Genomic DNA, 19,807 nt, shown 5'->3' on the forward strand with positions numbered 1-19,807 from the left:
CTGAATCTTGCCTTGTGGTATATATAAAAAAAAAGAAAAGGTGTTTTTTTTTTTTTTCCTTGTCTTGTGTCCAGTGGCAACCGTCAAGGGGGGTCACTGTTACAAGCTGTTACCACAGCTTGTTTTTGTTTCTTGTCTTTGTTTGTTCCAGTGTCAGGTTTATTAATGTATAGCTTGTTTTGGAAAACCTGAATTTTGTGGTCCGTTGACCCTCCTCAAGGGGGGGGGGGTACTGTTATGAGCCACGGCTGTGGCTCATTCCTGTTTTGCATTTTGGTTATGTATTTTGTGTTATACTTCTGTTTCTGTTCCCCGTGGGTGTCATGGGGTGTTCGGAGCCCACCCTTAAGGAGAGGGTACTGTTATGAACCACAGGTAGTGGTTCATTCCTGTTTTCCGTATTTTATGTTTATAGTTCTCTTGCAGGCCAGGATTTCCCTTTGCTCTGGTTTAGAAGACTCTTGTTTGCTGCTGGTGGTGAGTCTGTGTAATTGCAGCCTGTTTCCATGTGTTTGGCCTCACCTGTCTGTTAATTGCATCTTGTCAGTTTGGAGTCGTGCAACAGGGCAGCTGCACGACATAATTAATTAGGGCTCTCTGTTATATTCTGGCTCGGTGCAATACACAGACGCCGGTGATAGTTCTGAGCTAGTTCCTGCCAGTTCCTGAGTTCTGAGCTAGTTCCTGCCAGTTCCTGAGTTTCTGAGCTTCTGTCTAGCTGCTTCCAGCCTTGTTCCAGTGTCTGTTCCAGTGTCTGATTCAGTGTCCTGCCGTGAAGCGTTCCTGTCCAGAAGTCCTGTGGCTTTGTCTGTGCCTGATCGAGTATCTGGCTTCTTGGTGTCCACCAGTCTGTCGTTTGGGATTCTGCCTGTCCTCCGGTTCTGTGAGCCTGTGTCTGCTACATTGGGGGTTCCTGTCCGTTTGCCAGTATTTGTACCAGTTTCGTGAGTAGCGGCTTTGCCGCGTCCGTCGGCCTAGGCTGCTGTATTCTTTGGTTATATGTTTCTGGTGTTTTGCAGAGGGTTCTGCATATGCTGTCACCGCCGGTACACAACAGTATTGTGTCGGCGTGTGGACAGCATTTCCTTTGTTGTTCTTATCCTTTGGCGGCGTGCCGCACATATATTTAGTTTTAGGGTTGTTAGTAGCCCCTAGCCTTCTGTTTGCTTTAGTTAGAGGTCCCCTTGTTATTATCCTGTCTCGGTTCACGCCTTGTCTCACTCTAAGACCTGGGGGCATCGGAGTTGGGCAGACCTAATCCGCCCTTCAAACGCGGCTGCCGTGGGCCCAAGTAACCATAGTCACGCAGGCGTGAACTGACCACACGGGTGAAACAATGGAGGTAGGCTGCTAGGGGCTATTTCCATACCACACCTTATTTCAGCGTCACGTTCTGGTGCTCTGGACTCACTACGCAACATCTCTCTTGTTCTGAGCACCAGGAACGTAACAATACACATAGCTTGAAGGTAATTTTATACAGTATTTTTCATAAATTTGTGCATTAAACAAAGTTTGAGTACAATGAACCATCAGAAATCAAAGGTATCACTATCCTAGTTACGTTGAAAAAAGTAAATATTTCTGATTTTTTTAAATGATATTTTTTTTATGCTAGAATCACATTCAAATGTGGTTGTTCTGAATTTTAGCTAGAGATGTTCGGTTTGGCGGTCCATATATCTGAATCCACTTGAATTGTGTGAATCCAAACCGACCCCAAACCCAGTCCAGATCTCTTAAGGAGGTCTGATCCAAACCAAGTCCCAGTTTGAATTTCCCTGTTTTTAATCGATTTTTAGCAATTATAGATTTTATTTTTTAAACCAAACCAAAAACCTCATCTAAACCAGAACACATGAGGGTGGTTTTGCCAAACAAAATAAGATGATTAATTAAAACCTAAACACAGGGGCCTGTGCACATCTGTAATTTTATCTAGCAATTCAGTGATGCTTGTATGCTTTCCAGTAAGTAAGTTAGTGTGTGTGTGTGTGTGTGTGTGTGTGTGTGTGTGTGTGTGTGTGTGTGTGTGTGTGTGTGTGTGTTTTAATGGAACAAATAGAATTGGGAAATATACCACATTGCACTAAATATGTCAAGGTTGTATTAACACAAGGAACAATGATATTTAGAATCAGAACCATTTACTTATATATTACATGTCAAAAAATACTTATAAAATGCATAATTCAGAAACTGATGGGCATGTACCCCAATGTCATCTGGTGTACCATGTGAGCATACCATTGATTTAGAAATAAAGTTAATCTAACCACTAGAATGCCAGACTCTCTAAATCTTTGTTTACCACTACATGATACGGTATTAGCATGTTTGTGTTACTGTATGTTTTATTTCTATTATAGTTTAATACACTGTTCCTTACCTTGATCATCGCCTCATATGATAAAAAGAGACAGTTATATTCCTCCTTGTGGGTGTTCCAGCCCCTGACATGATCAAACCACGAGCCACCACCTACTGTAATAAAGGCCAAATAAAGTGTGACTCAATAAGCATTGCTTACAAGAAACATATTAAATAATAATGAATGTCACTTAAGATAGTGAAGTTTAATGGGTGCCTTTACAAAGTGTAACTGAGGGGTACATTTACTAAGCAGTGATAAGAGCGGAGAAGTGAGCCAGTGGAGAAGTGCCCATGGCAACCAATCAGCACTGAAGTAACATCTATAATTTGCATACTATAAAATGATACAAAGCTGCTGATTGGTTGATGGGGAAATTTCTCCACTGGCTCACTTCTCCGCTATCACTGCTTAGTAAATGTACCCCTTAAAGAAGATCTCCAATCAAATCATCTGGACGGAGCTCACAATACTAACATAAATACATACAGTAATTCCAACTTTTTCACTGTTCCCCCAAATCCCTAAGGTCCCTTAATCCTTCAATGTTACAATTTGTTCCATATTTTATACAGTATGTTAGTATGCTGCCTCATACACACAGTGATAACAGCTGCCACTTGATATGCTCAGTGTATGTTAGTGAGAAGTGCTATTAAAAAAAGATTCAGGGAACAGATGCTGCAGTACTGAAAGTTTCTAGGGTCCTTGAGTTTTGGGGAACAGAGTCATAAATCCCTGTATCTGATATTAACAAAGTAAGCTCCGTCTAACACAGTTTTAGATTTTGAGTTCAGTGTGTAAACTTTTACTTATCAATATTTACTAGAGAAAAGCAGCTCGGATTACCTTAAGGTGCGTACACACTGGCCGATATATCGGTCGTTCTATTGAATGGCCGATATATCGCAGTTCCATCGGCCAGTGTGTACGAGCAATATGTCAGCCGATCGCCCGTACACTTGCTGCAGACGCTGGCAGTGACTGACAGCACAACTGGGCGGGCGCATGTAAATACCCGCCCAGTTTGTGACGTCAGTCCCGACGGATCGGGCAGTGTGTACGCACAACACACTGTCCGATCCGTCTGTAGATATATCTGCAGATCAATTGAGCTGCAGATATGTCTACAAGTGTGTACCCAGCATTACATCCAAACTGCACTGAACTTGGGGGATCAGAGTCAAATCAGAGTACTGGCTTGGGTTTTCCTGCCAGGTTTGGATTTCATCCTCCCGGCACTGGATTCTCCCAGGTTTTGGATTCTATATAAGGGTGCCGCGTCCGGTACTTGATGCCATTTCACTCTCAGGCATACTGCTAAATGCTGCACTGCACTCTTCTCTATGAGCAGTGCTGTGTCCTGACTCACAAGCTGTGCTCTGTATAGTCAATTTGTATACGGGCACATTGCTGTATGATGCTCTGTCCTCGCTGTATTGGCTGTGCTATGTCCAGACTCACAAGATATGCTCTGTATAGTCAGTGTGTATATGGGCATGCTGTGCTGTACTTTGCTGTATTGGCAGTGCTGTGTCCAGATTCACAAGCTGTACTCTGTATAGTCGGTGTATATGGGCACGTTGCTGTATGCTGTGCTGTACTCTGCTGTAAATTGGCTGAGCTGTGACCAGTCTCATAGAACAAGTGGCTTTGTTCTGTATAGTCAGTGTATAGGCTGTGCTGTATGCTGTTCACAAGCAGCAATACATTGTGAACTGTCATTGTCAGTTGCGAAAATAGTAAAAGAATGTTAAAAAAAATCTTAATTTTTAGTTTGCACAACCTGTGTACACTGTACCCCTGTGCGTTTATTATTCGTGTAAATAATAAAATAAAACCCATTTGAATTGCCACAGTGAGAGTTGAGCTGCGAAGTGAAAAATAAACATATTGTTCTATTGTTTGTACTGTTTGCTACCCTACTGTACTTTGTTCACATGCCTCTATAAGCCCTGTTACTCCACTCCGTGATCTGCGAATTGTAAAATGGATAACAATCAGTTTACAGAAGAGCAACCAAATACTAGCGCTGCAGCTACACCACTCTTCATTTTTCCAAATGCTGTGTCGTAATGTTTCTTAGATGTGCTGTCTGCTGTGTGTTTGTGCTGCTGCCCTGTCGCTTAGTATCCAGTCAGCTTGTTGCAACCTTTGACCTAAAGCGGTTAAAAATATTGTGAGCTGGTCAAAATTTACTGGAAATTAGTGGAAATTAATGTTGAGGTTAATAATACTCTAGGAATAAAAAAGGGCCAAATTATGTAATTTTAGCTTTTTTTTTTTTTTAAATCCAAAACCAGTCACAGACAAAATCCAAAACCGAATCCAAAACCAAAACCAGGCAATGAATTAAAACTAGAGATGAGCGGGTTCGGATCTCGGAGATCTGAACTCCCCGGACTTCAGGATCCGAGCACGGATCCGAGTCCGGCTCTTGACTTCCCACCAGACTCGGATCCCAGAATGAGGATAAACGTCATCATCCCGCTGTTGGAGTCTCGCGGGTTCTGGATTCCATATATGGAGCCGAGCGTCACCACCATTTTCACTCTGGACTGGATAGTGAGGGAGATAGACCTCTGTCTTTCTGTGGGTTGTGGCGTCAGGTGGGGTTAGTGTGTGCTCTTTAGGGGTGCTGTTAGGGGTGCTGTCCTGTCACTGTGGTGTCCTGTGCTGTTAGGGGTGCTGTACATGGGTGTTGCTGTCCTGTCTCTGGTGGTGATGTGGTTTGTTTGAAAAAGGCACCAGTGGAGACAGCTGTTGGCCATGTGATGAAAAAGTCCATTGTCATGCCTGGACAAAATACCAAAAAACAGGATTTTAATACCTACCGGTAAATCCTGTTCTATAAGTCCATAGAGGATGTTGGGGACACCAAAAGAACCATGGGATATAGACGGATCCGCAGGAGACGTGGGCACTTTAAGACTTTCAAAGGGGGCGTGACCTGGCTCCTCCCTCTATATCCCTCCCCAGACTCAGTTTGGAACTGTGCCCGGAGAGATGGACATTTTGAGGAAAGGAATTAACAACAAGGTGAGCATCATACCAGCTCACACCAAAAACATGCCGAATAACATGGCATTCAACTGAACACATGCCAACGGACATGAACAAAATTCAGCAACAAGCTGAAGAAACCATAACCCAACATGTGTGTAACCAGAACTAAACTGCAGATACAGTACGCACTGGGACTGGTGCCCAACATCCTCTACGGACTTATAGAAAAGGATTTACCGGTAGGTATTAAAATCCTGTTTTTTATTACGTCCTTGAGGATGTTGGGGACACCAAAAGAACAATGGGATTATACCAAAGCTCCATACCGGGCGGGAGAGTGCGGATGACTCCTCAGCACCGATTGACCAAACTTTAGGTCTTCGTCGGGCAAGGTATCAAACTTGTAAAACTTAGCAAACGTGTTTGACCCCGACCAAGTAGCAGCTCGGCAAAGTTGTAATGCCGAGACACCCCGGGCAGCCGCCCAGGACGAGCCCACCTTCCTAGTGGAATGGGCTTTTACCAATTTAGGTAACAGCAAACTTGCTGTGGAATGAGCCTGCTGAATCGTGTGACATATCCAGCGGGCAATGGTCTGCTTGGAAGCAGGATACCCAAGTTTATTGGGAGCATATAGCACAAACAGAGAATTTGTTTTTCTAACTGGAGCCGTTCTGGCAACGTAAATTTTCAAAGCTCTGACGACATCCAGAGACTTTTCCTCAGCCAAAGTGCCAGTAGCCACTGGCACCACAATAGGTTGGTTAATATGAAAAGAGGAAACCACCTTTGGCAGAAATTGTTGCTGAGTTCTCAATTCTGCCCTATCTTCATGGAAGATCAAATAAGGGCTCTTGTGAGACAAGGCCGCCAATTCAGACACCCACCTAGCGGATGCCAATGCTAACAAAATGACGACCTTCCAAGTGAGGAATTTCAACTCCACTTTACTTAAAGGTTCAAACCAATGTGATTTTAGGAATGTCAAAACCACATTAAGGTCCCAAGGTGCCACAGGTGGCACAAAAGGAGGTTGGATGTGCAGGACCCCTTTTGCAAAGGTCTGCACCTCAGGAAGTGAGGCCAATTGTCTCTGAAAGAAAATTGACAAAGCAGAAATCTACACTTTTATGGAGCCTAATTTAAGGCCCGCATCCACCCCATTTTGTAGAAAATGGAGAAAACGTCCAAGGTCAAACTTCTCCACTGGAGCTTTCTTGGACTCACACCAGGAAATATATTTCCTCCAAATACGGTGATAGTGTTTCGACATCACACCCTTCCTAGCAAGGATAAGAGTGGGGATGACTTCATTGGGAATACCCTAATGGGCTAAAATCTGGCGTTCAACCGCCATGCCGTCAATCATAGCCGCTGTAAGTCTTGATAGACGAACGGCCCCTGCCACAGCAGATCCTCGCGAAGAGGAAGAGGCCATGGATCTTCGACTAACAACTCCTGAAGATCCGGGTACCAAATTCTCCTTGGCCAGTTTGGAACTACAAGGAGCGCTGGAATCTGTGATTTTCTTAGGATTCTCAGAACCTTTGGAATGAGAGGAAACGGAGGGAAAACGTACACCGACGGATACACCCAAGGTGACGTCTGCATCCACTGCCACCGCCTGAGGGTCCCTGGACCGGGAACAATACTTTAGTAGTTTTTTGTTATGGCGGGACGCCATCATGTCTTTGTGGGGAACCCCCCATAGATTCGTTAGTAGGGAGAAGACCTCCTGATGGAGGCTCCACTCTCCTGGATGTAGATCGTGTCTGCTGAGGAAGTCTGCTTCCCAGTTGTCCACTCCCGGAAGGAAAATTGCAGACAGAGCGCTTACCCGAGTCTCTGCCCAGCGAAGAATCTTTGTGGCTTCTGCCATTGCTGTTCTGCTCTTTGTGCCGCCTTGGCGGTTTATGTACGCTACTGCTGTCACATTGTCCGATTGGATCAGGACAGGCCGGATTCGAAGAAGATGCTCCGCTTGTAGAAGGCCGTTGTAAATGGCCCTCAACTCCAGCACGTTTATGTGAAGAAGAGTTTCCTGACTTGACAATCTTCCTTGGAAGGTTACCCCTTGTGTGACTGCTCCCCAACCTCGGAGACTTGCATCCGTGGTCACTAGGATCCAGTCTTGGATCCAGAATCTGCGTCCTTCCAAGAGGTGAGAGCTGTGTAGCCACCACAGGAGTGAGATTCTGGTGTTGGGGGATAGAACTATCCTCCGGTGCATATGAAGGTGGGATCCGGACCATTTGTCCAACAGGTCCCACTGAAACACTCTGGCATGGAACCTCCCGAATTGGAGGGCCTCGTATGCCGCCACCATCTTCCCCAGCAATCGAATGCATTGATGAATGGAGACAGTTGGTGGTTTCAGAATGAGTTTTACCAAACTCTGAATTTCCAGTGCTTTCTCCGGAGGGAGGAACACTCTCAGCTGGAACGTGTCCAGAATCATACCCAAAAATGCCAACCGGGTTGTTGGAATTAAGTGTGATTTCGGCAGGTTCAAGAGCCAGCCGTGCTGTTGTAGAAGCGACAGCGACAGTGCAATGTCCTGTACCAGTTTTTCCTTGGACCTCGCCTTTATCAGGAGATTGTCCAAGTACGGGATAATTGTAACTCCTCTTTTTCTGAGGAGAACCATCATTTCTACCATGACTTTTGTGAAAATCCTCGGAGTCATGGCCAGGCCAAACGGCAACATCTGAAATTGGTAATGAGTATCCTGGATTGCAAACCGGAGATAACTCTGATGAGGGGGATAAATGGGACTCCATATTTTTCTTGAATTTGAATTTCTTCAGGAAAAATTTTTGAGATTTTAGATTGAGGATTGGTCGTACCGAGCCATCCGGCTTCGGCACTACAAATAGGCTTGAATAAAACCCTTCCCCTTCTTGCGCCCGGGGGACCGGGATCACAACCTGATTTTGACACAATTTTTGTATTGTTCCACAGACTAGAACTCTGTCTGGAAGCGAAACTGGTAAGGGTGATTTGAAAAAACGGCGAGGGGGAACGTCTTGGAATTCCAGTTTGTACCCTTGGGTCACAATTTGTAACACCCAAGGGTCCAGGTCCGAGCTAACCCAAACCTGACTGAAAAGCCTTAGACGTGCCCCCACCGCTGCGGTCTCCTGTAAGGGAGACCCGGCGTCATGCGGTGGATTTGGGAGGACTTCCTTGTGAACTCGAGGAGGCGGGAGTTCTCTTGCCCCTTCCTCTACCTCTGGTAGCGAGGAAGAAGTTACCTTGGCCTTTTCTATATTTATTGGGCCGAAAGGACTGCATTTGATAGTGCGGTTTCTTCTGTTGCGCAGGAGCATTAGGTAAATAAGTAGATTTACCCGCTGTGGCCGCAGATACTAAATCAGCAAGGCCGTCACCAAACAGTTCCCCACCCTTAAAGGGAAGGGACTCCATATTTTTCTTGGAATCAGCGTCCGCATTCCATTGATGAGTCCATAGCGCACGCCTAGCCGCAATTGACATAGCATTAGCCTTAGCCCCCAGGAGGCCAGCATCTCTTGCTGCCTCTTTCAAGTACGCAGCCGCGTCCCTGATATAACCAAGTGTCACTAGGATGCTATCCCTATCCAGAGTATCTAAATCCGCAGATAAACTTTCAGCCCATTTTTCAATGGCCTCTTTCCTGCGCTCAACCCTTTAATACAAAAAGGCAATAAAGTCTCTACTTATCTTAGACTTGAGGTTCCCTTTAATTTTCTCTGCTCCTCGTACTCATATGTACAAATTTTTTAGCGATGGTACATGAAAAAAAGAGATCAGAGATACAATCTAGTGTAGTGTGTTCATAAATTTCAAGGATAAAAAAAACTTTCAATATGAATCATATAGTCCAGAAACGTATATAATAAAAATATAATGTTATTTATTGCCGGAAAAAAAGTTCCTCATCACATGAAGAAACAGTAAAATTCATTACACATCCAGGACATATGAGGGTGGCTTCCTACCAGATCTTGGATTTTTTGAAGTGCGTCAAAGCAAAAGTGCTGTATAGATGTTTAATGTCCCCGGGGACGAAACAGCTCCAAGCCGTGGGCACCTCGTCTTCTCCTCGTCTGGTCAATCAGCCACCGGTCGTCACAATCAGCCAACGCGTTTCGATCAATCCGTTGATCTTTTTCAAGGCATATGCTGTCTGTCCCTCTTCCCAGATATTTATACCCCTGTGTGTTTGTGATCCTAAATACTGGGAGGAGCCACTCTCATTTACAATTAAAACCATATACATACATTATATTAATCTTTTGTCTAATCTAACAGTCAGGTTCTATTCTGATCAGTACAATGTATCTATCATATAAAAATCGCATTAGCAAGTGCTTTATTTCATTTAAAAAACATAAAAAACTATAAATTGCCGTGACCGGAAGTGCCCTGTGCACTTCCGTTTCTTCCCCTCATTTCCCATCTCAAAAGGTTCCATATTCTAATGGGGAACGGATCCTCTGGTGCAACTTCCGGTTGTCTCTGCTGTATGATTGAGACTCCCGGTCACGTGATCAGGCCGGATGTTCCTCGGCGGCCATTTTTGTAGTCCAAACAGTGATTCCGATTCTACCAGCTTTACTCTTTGTCTGAAAACTGATAGTGCATAAGATATAAGTTTCCTGTACACATATATATAAAAACAGCTCCATACATATATATATATCAATTCCATTATTAGACTTATTGTCATTGCGGCGGATTCTCCCGGTCACGTGATTATAACGGAAGTTCCGCCGCGGCCATTTTGGTAGTTCTAACATCTTATAAAAAATAATAGTGTACTACCAACATTATTTTACAGTTAAAAAACATATAAAAAGGTGCCAAGAGTCCATCATTTTAATATAGAAACTAGAACTAGGATAGGCAATACGATTTTTATCTGTCTATAAATACATTAAATCTAATGTCATTCTCCACATTAATGTAGGTTTACTGTCTATACCGCAAATATTTTCACATTATTCGACACTCTAAAAATTATGATCATCATACAGATTAAAATAAACTTAGTAATTTGAATCTCATATCCAGATAATTTAAAAAAATGCAAAAATAGAATTGATACATCTTCTTTCCGGATAATCTACTATAATAGAAGAAATAGTGCAGTTTACTTATAATGGTTTAAAGGACAAGGGTCCAGACACCCCAGTTTTAGGGCATATATATCTTTACTCCAGGAACCACTTAACTTCAAAGTCCTTATTCAAACCCCCTGGGTGTAACGTCTTTAAGGAATGTATATATTGCATCTCCGTTTTCGCCAAGGTCGCAGCCGTATTGTTGCACCTCCAGCTTCCTTTCACTTGTTTCAGTGCACCAAATTTTTTCACATTTTTTATGTCTTGGTTATGGACCTTTTTAAAGTGTGCAGAAAGTGTGTGTATTTCAACCCCATTTTTAATGTTGCGTAAATGTTCCGCAAGCCTCACTTTCAAATTTCTGCTGGTCCTACCAATATAGAATAAACCACAACTGCATTCCAAAAAATATATCACATTCAGTGAAGAGCAGGTTATAAATTCCTCAATCCTGAGATTTTTTCCATTTATCTCAATCTCTGTGCACTTATTAACACCACTAACTGATTTACACATACGGCAGATCCCGCACCGGTAAAATCCCTTTGAAAGGGTGCGGATATTTGCCCTCGGTGGTGAGTAAGCGCTCCTAACCAGTTTATCCTTTATATTTTTGGCTTTTCGATAGATAAACTGAGGATGATCGGGGAGTTGTTTCTCTAATAACGGATCACCTCTCAGGACTGACCAATGCTTTTTAAATATACATTCTATTTGTTTATGTTGGGCATTATAATTCGTAATAAAAGCCATAGAGAAATCTTTTTTCTCATCACCAGAAACATTTGACTTTATCTTTGGAACTAACAGAACCTTCCTGTCTATACCTTTACATTTAAGTTTTGCTTTTTCAATACTTTTCTGACTGTATCCACTTCTTTGGAAACTCTTGGTCATTATTCCCGCTTGTTCCTCATAGGTTTTATTGTCCGTACAGTTCCTTTTCAACCTTTGCAGTTGGCTGTTAGGTATGGACTCCAACCAGTTGACATGGTGGCAACTGGTGGTGTGGATGTATGTTCCTGAGTCCGTTGGTTTTGTATAATTACGGGTCTTTAAGGATCCGTTATCCACATATATGTTTAAATCCAAAAAATTCACATTATTGTTGCTGATGTCAAATGTTAATAGAATATTATACTCATTTCTGTTCAGCTGTTCACAGAAAAGGGACAAGGTCTCTCTGTCTCCTCTCCAAAAGAAGATTATATCATCGATATATCTTGACCAGGATACCAGGTTCGCCCCGAATTGATTGTTCTGCCACACATGTTGGTCTTCCCACATACCCATGAACATGTTGGCATAACTCGGGGCGAACCTGGTACCCATGGCCGTCCCAACTCTCTGTACATAGAAAGAATCCTTAAAATGAAAGTAATTATTGCGCAAAATGAAATCTATTCCCTTTACTAAAAAGTCACATAATTCAGATCCATAGTCACTATTCTCCAAATATGTAATGGCCGCCTCTATCCCTAAATCATGGTTTATAATCGTATATAGCGAACTTACGTCCGCTGTAACGATATAACAGTTATCATCCCATTGTACATTCTCTATCACATTCAGGGCATCCCTCGTATCCTTTAAATGTGAGCGATTTTTTTAATATTAGAGGCTGTAAATGAAAATCAATGAATTCAGACATATTTGCAGTGATGGAATTTATTCCGGACACTATCGGCCTACCAGGGGGGTTGTGGGCATCCTTGTGGACTTTTGGCAAGATGTATATAACAGGTATGCTAGGATTAGTGGGTATTAAAAATTGACCCTCCAAATCTGTGATGGTGCCATTTTCAATGTAAGTCTTCACCAGTGATGTGAAGTTCGCTAGGATCCTTTTAGTTGGATCTCCTTTTAGTTTTTTATACGTCACACCATCGTTCAACTGGCGCAAAACTTCTGTCTCATATTTGCCAATGTCCATTACCACAACTCCCCCCCCTTTATCCGTAGGTTTTATTATGAGCTCTTTATTTGATTTCAGATTTTTCAATGCTATATTCTCCTCCCTTGTGAAGTTATATTTAATCTTAGGTGACTTGAGTTCCTCTATATCTCTATTGACCAGAGAAAAGAAGGTTTCCACAAAATTCCCTTTCATAAAGGAGGGGTTAAATATGGATTTAGGTCTGAACGGTGTAGTGTGGGTGGGGGCTTCAATTATTTCATCTTCTGACTGTGGTTTACAAGCAAAAAATCTTTTTAAGGATAATTTTCTAACGTATTTTTGGAGATCCACATATATATTAAATTTGTTCAATCCAGTCATGGGAGCAAACTTGAGTCCTTTCTCCAGTAAGGAAATCTCTGATTCCCCTAGTACATGATTACTAAGGTTGAAAATTTTAACCTTCTTCTCCACTGTGGAGGACTCTTCTTCTTGGAATATCTCACCCCCTATATTCAGGCTCCTTTTATTCTTACGTTTGTTCTTTTTAGGTTTCTTCTTGTTGTTAGATTTCCTTTTCCCACCCCCTCGTTTTCCTCTACGCCTTCTCCCAACTAAGTGTGGAACTGTTCCCTCCTCCCTCTCCCTAAAAAAGCATCATTATTTTGGCGATGGTTTGAATAGTTCCGTTCAAAGTTAAAATTATCAGAATTCCTTAAATGGTCTCTGGTACGGGAGGATATCTCTGTTCTCCTCCAGTTGTCTGATTCATATCTATTATCTCTTCTTGTGGGCATATGATTCTCCCATCTATCCCTCGGTGTCTGTTTATATGTTTCTCTAGAGTATGCCCTCCCTCTATTTTGCTTCCATCTAGGTGGTTGCTCAAATTTTCTATGTTTATCATATAATTCTTCATTGGATTCAAATTGTACATTATGGGGGTTCTGACCTCTTGCCCGTTTTGATATATATCTTGAAGGGGCCATATGGTGGGTTTCCTGTGGAGGTTCTCCTGTACCGTTTTTATCTCTATTAAATTTTTTTGATTTCTTAGACATTAATTCTTTCTCATTTTTTTGTATTCTAAAGACTATATTCTCCTCCAATTCCTTATAATCTTGCATTTTGGAGAAGGGGGCAATTAGAGTTCTAAGCATCTCGATTTCTTCCTCTACGACCTTCAGATTTCCCTTTCTCTCCTGTATAATTAATTCCATTAAGCGAAATGAACAGCCATCCACAATTTTCTCCCATTCCTTTTTAAATTCCTCAGTGGAATCGGAAAAAGTGGATGTCTTGTTAATCCTTAAGCCCTTTGGTATCAATTTATGTGATAAGTATTTCTCAAGGGAAGTAACCTCCCACCATAATCTTCCTTCCTTCAATAATAATTTCTTTTTTTTCCGATTCCACTGAGGAATTTAAAAAGGAATGGGAGAAAATTGTGGATGGCTGTTCATTTCGCTTAATGGAATTAATTATACAGGAGAGAAAGGGAAATCTGAGGGTCGTAGAGGAAGAAATCGAGATGCTTAGAACTCTAATTGCCCCCTTCTCCAAAATGCAAGATTATAAGGAATTGGAGGAGAATATAGTCTTTAGAATACAAAAAAATGAGAAAGAATTAATGTCTAAGAAATCAAAAAAATTTAATAGAGATAAAAACGGTACAGGAGAACCTCCACAGGAAACCCACCATATGGCCCCTTCAAGATATATATCAAAACGGGCAAGAGGTCAGAACCCCCATAATGTACAATTTGAATCCAATGAAGAATTATATGATAAACATAGAAAATTTGAGCAACCACCTAGATGGAAGCAAAATAGAGGGAGGGCATACTCTAGAGAAACATATAAACAGACACCGAGGGATAGATGGGAGAATCATATGCCCACAAGAAGAGATAATAGATATGAATCAGACAACTGGAGGAGAACAGAGATATCCTCCCATACCAGAGACCATTTAAGGAATTCTGATAATTTTAACTTTGAACGGAACTATTCAAACCATCGCCAAAATAATGATGCTTTTTTAGGGAGAGGGAGGAGGGAACAGTTCCACACTTAGTTGGGAGAAGGCGTAGAGGAAAACGAGGGGGTGGGAAAAGGAAATCTAACAACAAGAAGAAACCTAAAAAGAACAAACGTAAGAATAAAAGGAGCCTGAATATAGGGGGTGAGATATTCCAAGAAGAAGAGTCCTCCACAGTGGAGAAGAAGGTTAAAATTTTCAACCTTAGTAATCATGTACTAGGGGAATCAGAGATTTCCTTACTGGAGAAAGGACTCAAGTTTGCTCCCATGACTGGATTGAACAAATTTAATATATATGTGGATCTCCAAAAATACGTTAGAAAATTATCCTTAAAAAGATTTTTTGCTTGTAAACCACAGTCAGAAGATGAAATAATTGAAGCCCCCACCCACACTACACCGTTCAGACCTAAATCCATATTTAACCCCTCCTTTATGAAAGGGAATTTTGTGGAAACCTTCTTTTCTCTGGTCAATAGAGATATAGAGGAACTCAAGTCACCTAAGATTAAATATAACTTAACAAGGGAGGAGAATATAGCATTGAAAAATCTGAAATCAAATAAAGAGCTCATAATAAAACCTACGGATAAAGGGGGGGGAGTTGTGGTAATGGACATTGGCAAATATGAGACAGAAGTTTTGCGCCAGTTGAACGATGGTGTGACGTATAAAAAACTAAAAGGAGATCCAACTAAAAGGATCCTAGCGAACTTCACATCACTGGTGAAGACTTACATTGAAAATGGCACCATCACAGATTTGGAGGGTCAATTTTTAATACCCACTAATCCTAGCATACCTGTTATATACATCTTGCCAAAAGTCCACAAGGATGCCCACAACCCCCCTGGTAGGCCGATAGTGTCCGGAATAAATTCCATCACTGCAAATATGTCTGAATTCATTGATTTTCATTTACAGCCTCTAATATTAAAAAATCGCTCACATTTAAAGGATACGAGGGATGCCCTGAATGTGATAGAGAATGTACAATGGGATGATAACTGTTATATCGTTACAGCGGACGTAAGTTCGCTATATACGATTATAAACCATGATTTAGGGATAGAGGCGGCCATTACATATTTGGAGAATAGTGACTATGGATCTGAATTATGTGACTTTTTAGTAAAGGGAATAGATTTCATTTTGCGCAATAATTACTTTCATTTTAAGGATTCTTTCTATGTACAGAGAGTTGGGACGGCCATGGGTACCAGGTTCGCCCCGAGTTATGCCAACATGTTCATGGGTATGTGGGAAGACCAACATGTGTGGCAGAACAATCAATTCGGGGCGAACCTGGTATCCTGGTCAAGATATATCGATGATATAATCTTCTTTTGGAGAGGAGACAGAGAGACCTTGTCCCTTTTCTGTGAACAGCTGAACAGAAATGAGTATAATATTCTATTAACATTTGACATCAGCAACAATAATGTGAATTTTTTGGATTTAAACATATATGTGGATAACGGATCCTTAAAGACCCGTAATTATACAAAACCAACGGACTCAGGAACATACATCCACACCACCAGTTGCCACCATGTCAACTGGTTGGAGTCCATACCTAACAGCCAACTGCAAAGGTTGAAAAGGAACTGTACGGACAATAAAACCTATGAGGAACAAGCGGGAATAATGACCAAGAGTTTCCAAAGAAGTGGATACAGTCAGAAAAGTATTGAAAAAGCAAAACTTAAATGTAAAGGTATAGACAGGAAGGTTCTGTTAGTTCCAAAGATAAAGTCAAATGTTTCTGGTGATGAGAAAAAAGATTTCTCTATGGCTTTTATTACGAATTATAATGCCCAACATAAACAAATAGAATGTATATTTAAAAAGCATTGGTCAGTCCTGAGAGGTGATCCGTTATTAGAGAAACAACTCCCCGATCATCCTCAGTTTATCTATCGAAAAGCCAAAAATATAAAGGATAAACTGGTTAGGAGCGCTTACTCACCACCGAGGGCAAATATCCGCACCCTTTCAAAGGGATTTTACCGGTGCGGGATCTGCCGTATGTGTAAATCAGTTAGTGGTGTTAATAAGTGCACAGAGATTGAGATAAATGGAAAAAATCTCAGGATTGAGGAATTTATAACCTGCTCTTCACTGAATGTGATATATTTTTTGGAATGCAGTTGTGGTTTATTCTATATTGGTAGGACCAGCAGAAATTTGAAAGTGAGGCTTGCGGAACATTTACGCAACATTAAAAATGGGGTTGAAATACACACACTTTCTGCACACTTTAAAAAGGTCCATAACCAAGACATAAAAAATGTGAAAAAATTTGGTGCACTGAAACAAGTGAAAGGAAGCTGGAGGTGCAACAATACGGCTGCGACCTTGGCGAAAACGGAGATGCAATATATACATTCCTTAAAGACGTTACACCCAGGGGGTTTGAATAAGGACTTTGAAGTTAAGTGGTTCCTGGAGTAAAGATATATATGCCCTAAAACTGGGGTGTCTGGACCCTTGTCCTTTAAACCATTATAAGTAAACTGCACTATTTCTTCTATTATAGTAGATTATCCGGAAAGAAGATGTATCAATTCTATTTTTGCATTTTTTTAAATTATCTGGATATGAGATTCAAATTACTAAGTTTATTTTAATCTGTATGATGATCATAATTTTTAGAGTGTCGAATAATGTGAAAATATTTGCGGTATAGACAGTAAACCTACATTAATGTGGAGAATGACATTAGATTTAATGTATTTATAGACAGATAAAAATCGTATTGCCTATCCTAGTTCTAGTTTCTATATTAAAATGATGGACTCTTGGCACCTTTTTATATGTTTTTTAACTGTAAAATAATGTTGGTAGTACACTATTATTTTTTATAAGATGTTAGAACTACCAAAATGGCCGCGGCGGAACTTCCGTTATAATCACGTGACCGGGAGAATCCGCCGCAATGACAATAAGTCTAATAATGGAATTGATATATATATATGTATGGAGCTGTTTTTATATATATGTGTACAGGAAACTTATCTTATGCACTATCAGTTTTCAGACAAAGAGTAAAGCTGGTAGAATCGGAATCACTGTTTGGACTACAAAAATGGCCGCCGAGGAACATCCGGCCTGATCACGTGACCGGGAGTCTCAATCATACAGCAGAGACAACCGGAAGTTGCACCAGAGGATCCGTTCCCCATTAGAATATGGAACCTTTTGAGATGGGAAATGAGGGGAAGAAACGGAAGTGCACAGGGCACTTCCGGTCACGGCAATTTATAGTTTTTTATGTTTTTTAAATGAAATAAAGCACTTGCTAATGCGATTTTTATATGATAGATACATTGTACTGATCAGAATAGAACCTGACTGTTAGATTAGACAAAAGATTAATATAATGTATGTATATGGTTTTAATTGTAAATGAGAGTGGCTCCTCCCAGTATTTAGGATCACAAACACACAGGGGTATAAATATCTGGGAAGAGGGACAGACAGCATATGCCTTGAAAAAGATCAACGGATTGATCGAAACGCGTTGGCTGATTGTGACGACCGGTGGCTGATTGACCAGACGAGGAGAAGACGAGGTGCCCACGGCTTGGAGCTGTTTCGTCCCCGGGGACATTAAACATCTATACAGCACTTTTGCTTTGACGCACTTCAAAAAATCCAAGATCTGGTAGGAAGCCACCCTCATATGTCCTGGATGTGTAATGAATTTTACTGTTTCTTCATGTGATGAGGAACTTTTTTTCCGGCAATAAATAACATTATATTTTTATTATATACGTTTCTGGACTATATGATTCATATTGAAAGTTTTTTTTATCCTTGAAATTTATGAACACACTACACTAGATTGTATCTCTGATCTCTTTTTTTCATGTACCATCGCTAAAAAATTTGTACATATGAGTACGAGGAGCAGAGAAAATTAAAGGGAACCTCAAGTCTAAGATAAGTAGAGACTTTATTGCCTTTTTGTATTAAAGGGTTGAGCGCAGGAAAGAGGACTTTCGGGGAAAATCTTTTCTGTTTTACAATATCTTCCATTTTTGGGTGTGGGTAACACCCTATCCTTGAAAGTCCATTGACCTGCAGCTGGTTAGCGCATTTTCTTGTGGGTGTAAATTTGTTTTCTTTCCATTTTTCAATGGCGCTACTAACCCACGCTGACGCAATAAGCAGTCTAAGCTGCATCCCCGTGGTAGTAAAAATAGCTTTTAAAGTAGCCTCCTGCTTACGATCAGCCGGCTCCTTAAGAGTCGTCGACTGAGCCACAGGGAGCGCTACCTGTTTAGACAAGCGTGCTAGGGCTTTGTCTACTGTGGGTGGTATTTCCCACTTATCCCTATCCGCTGCGGGAAAGGGGTATGCCACCTTGATCCTATTAGGAATGAGAAATTTCTTATCAGGTGTATTCCAAATGCCATCAAAAAGGTCATTTAGTTCAAAACAAGGAGGAAAAGACACCGAGCGTCTCTTTTCTTTGTAAATAAGGACCCTCGTTTCTGGTGTAAAGGGGTCCTCATCAATACGTAATATGTCTTTGACAGCCACAATCATATATTGAATACTCTTAGCCAATTTAGGATCTAACCTAGAATCAGCATAATCGGCACCGGTATCAGAGTCCGAGTCGGTATCTGTCTCATCTAATTGGTCAACACTACGTTTCAGTGATCCTTGAAATAAAGCGTCATCTACTGATTTCTTCCAAATCTGCAGTTGAGAGTCAGATTCAGTAAACTTTTGATTTAACAGTGTAACATTAGCATTTAAAGCAGTTAACCAATCAGCCGTCGGCGGTGCAGACAGGACCCCCAAAATATTGTCCCCAATAAATTATCCCCTTGAGAGGAAAATTCTGCCTTAGACATGTTGTCTCCCTAACAGCACCCAAAGAAAAGCCTGTGAGGGAACAAAAGGAAAGGAGCCAGCTTACACCCCAGCGCCAAAGTGCAGGTCTGAAAATACCCTCAAGTGTCACAGAGCTGCAGCGCTATATATCTGTATAGAAATAATCTGCCCCCCCCCTCGTTTTTATAGCCCCTGGTACTTGTCTGCTGTGAGGGAGGACCAGCGCTGCTGCTTGGAAGAGGAAATGGCGCCGAGTGAGCCTGGAGGAAGAAGTCCCGCCCCCAACATGGCACGCTTCTTCCCGCTTATTTTTACATGTTTATCCTGGCGGGGGTTTGCAGGCAATGCCAGGGCACTGTACAGATATGCCAGCCTTATTTATGAGGTATTTTTAGCTCCCCAAGGCGCCCCCCCCCCCCAGCGCCCTGCACCCAGCGGTGTGTACAGTCCGGGAGCCTGGCGCGCACTGAGCAAATCATGCTGCGCGGTACCTCTATATGCCGTCTTTGTTGAAGAGAAGATGTCTTTTCCTCACAT

At 41.6% G+C, this 19,807-nt stretch overlaps 1 protein-coding gene across 1 annotated transcript in view; it reads right to left on the minus strand.

Moving 5' to 3' along the window:
• Positions 1–19,807, minus strand: part of LOC134909865 (amine sulfotransferase-like) — a 211,438-nt gene that overhangs the window by 67,722 nt on the left and 123,909 nt on the right. Inside the window, exon 5 of the mRNA XM_063917192.1 lies at positions 2,390–2,484. Within this exon, the coding sequence (XP_063773262.1) occupies positions 2,390–2,484 (95 nt within the window). The remainder of the gene's footprint in view (positions 1–2,389; positions 2,485–19,807) is intronic.

Source organism: Pseudophryne corroboree, chromosome 4 (genome assembly GCF_028390025.1).
Source record: "Pseudophryne corroboree isolate aPseCor3 chromosome 4, aPseCor3.hap2, whole genome shotgun sequence".
NCBI classification, from domain to species: Eukaryota; Metazoa; Chordata; class Amphibia; order Anura; family Myobatrachidae; genus Pseudophryne; species Pseudophryne corroboree.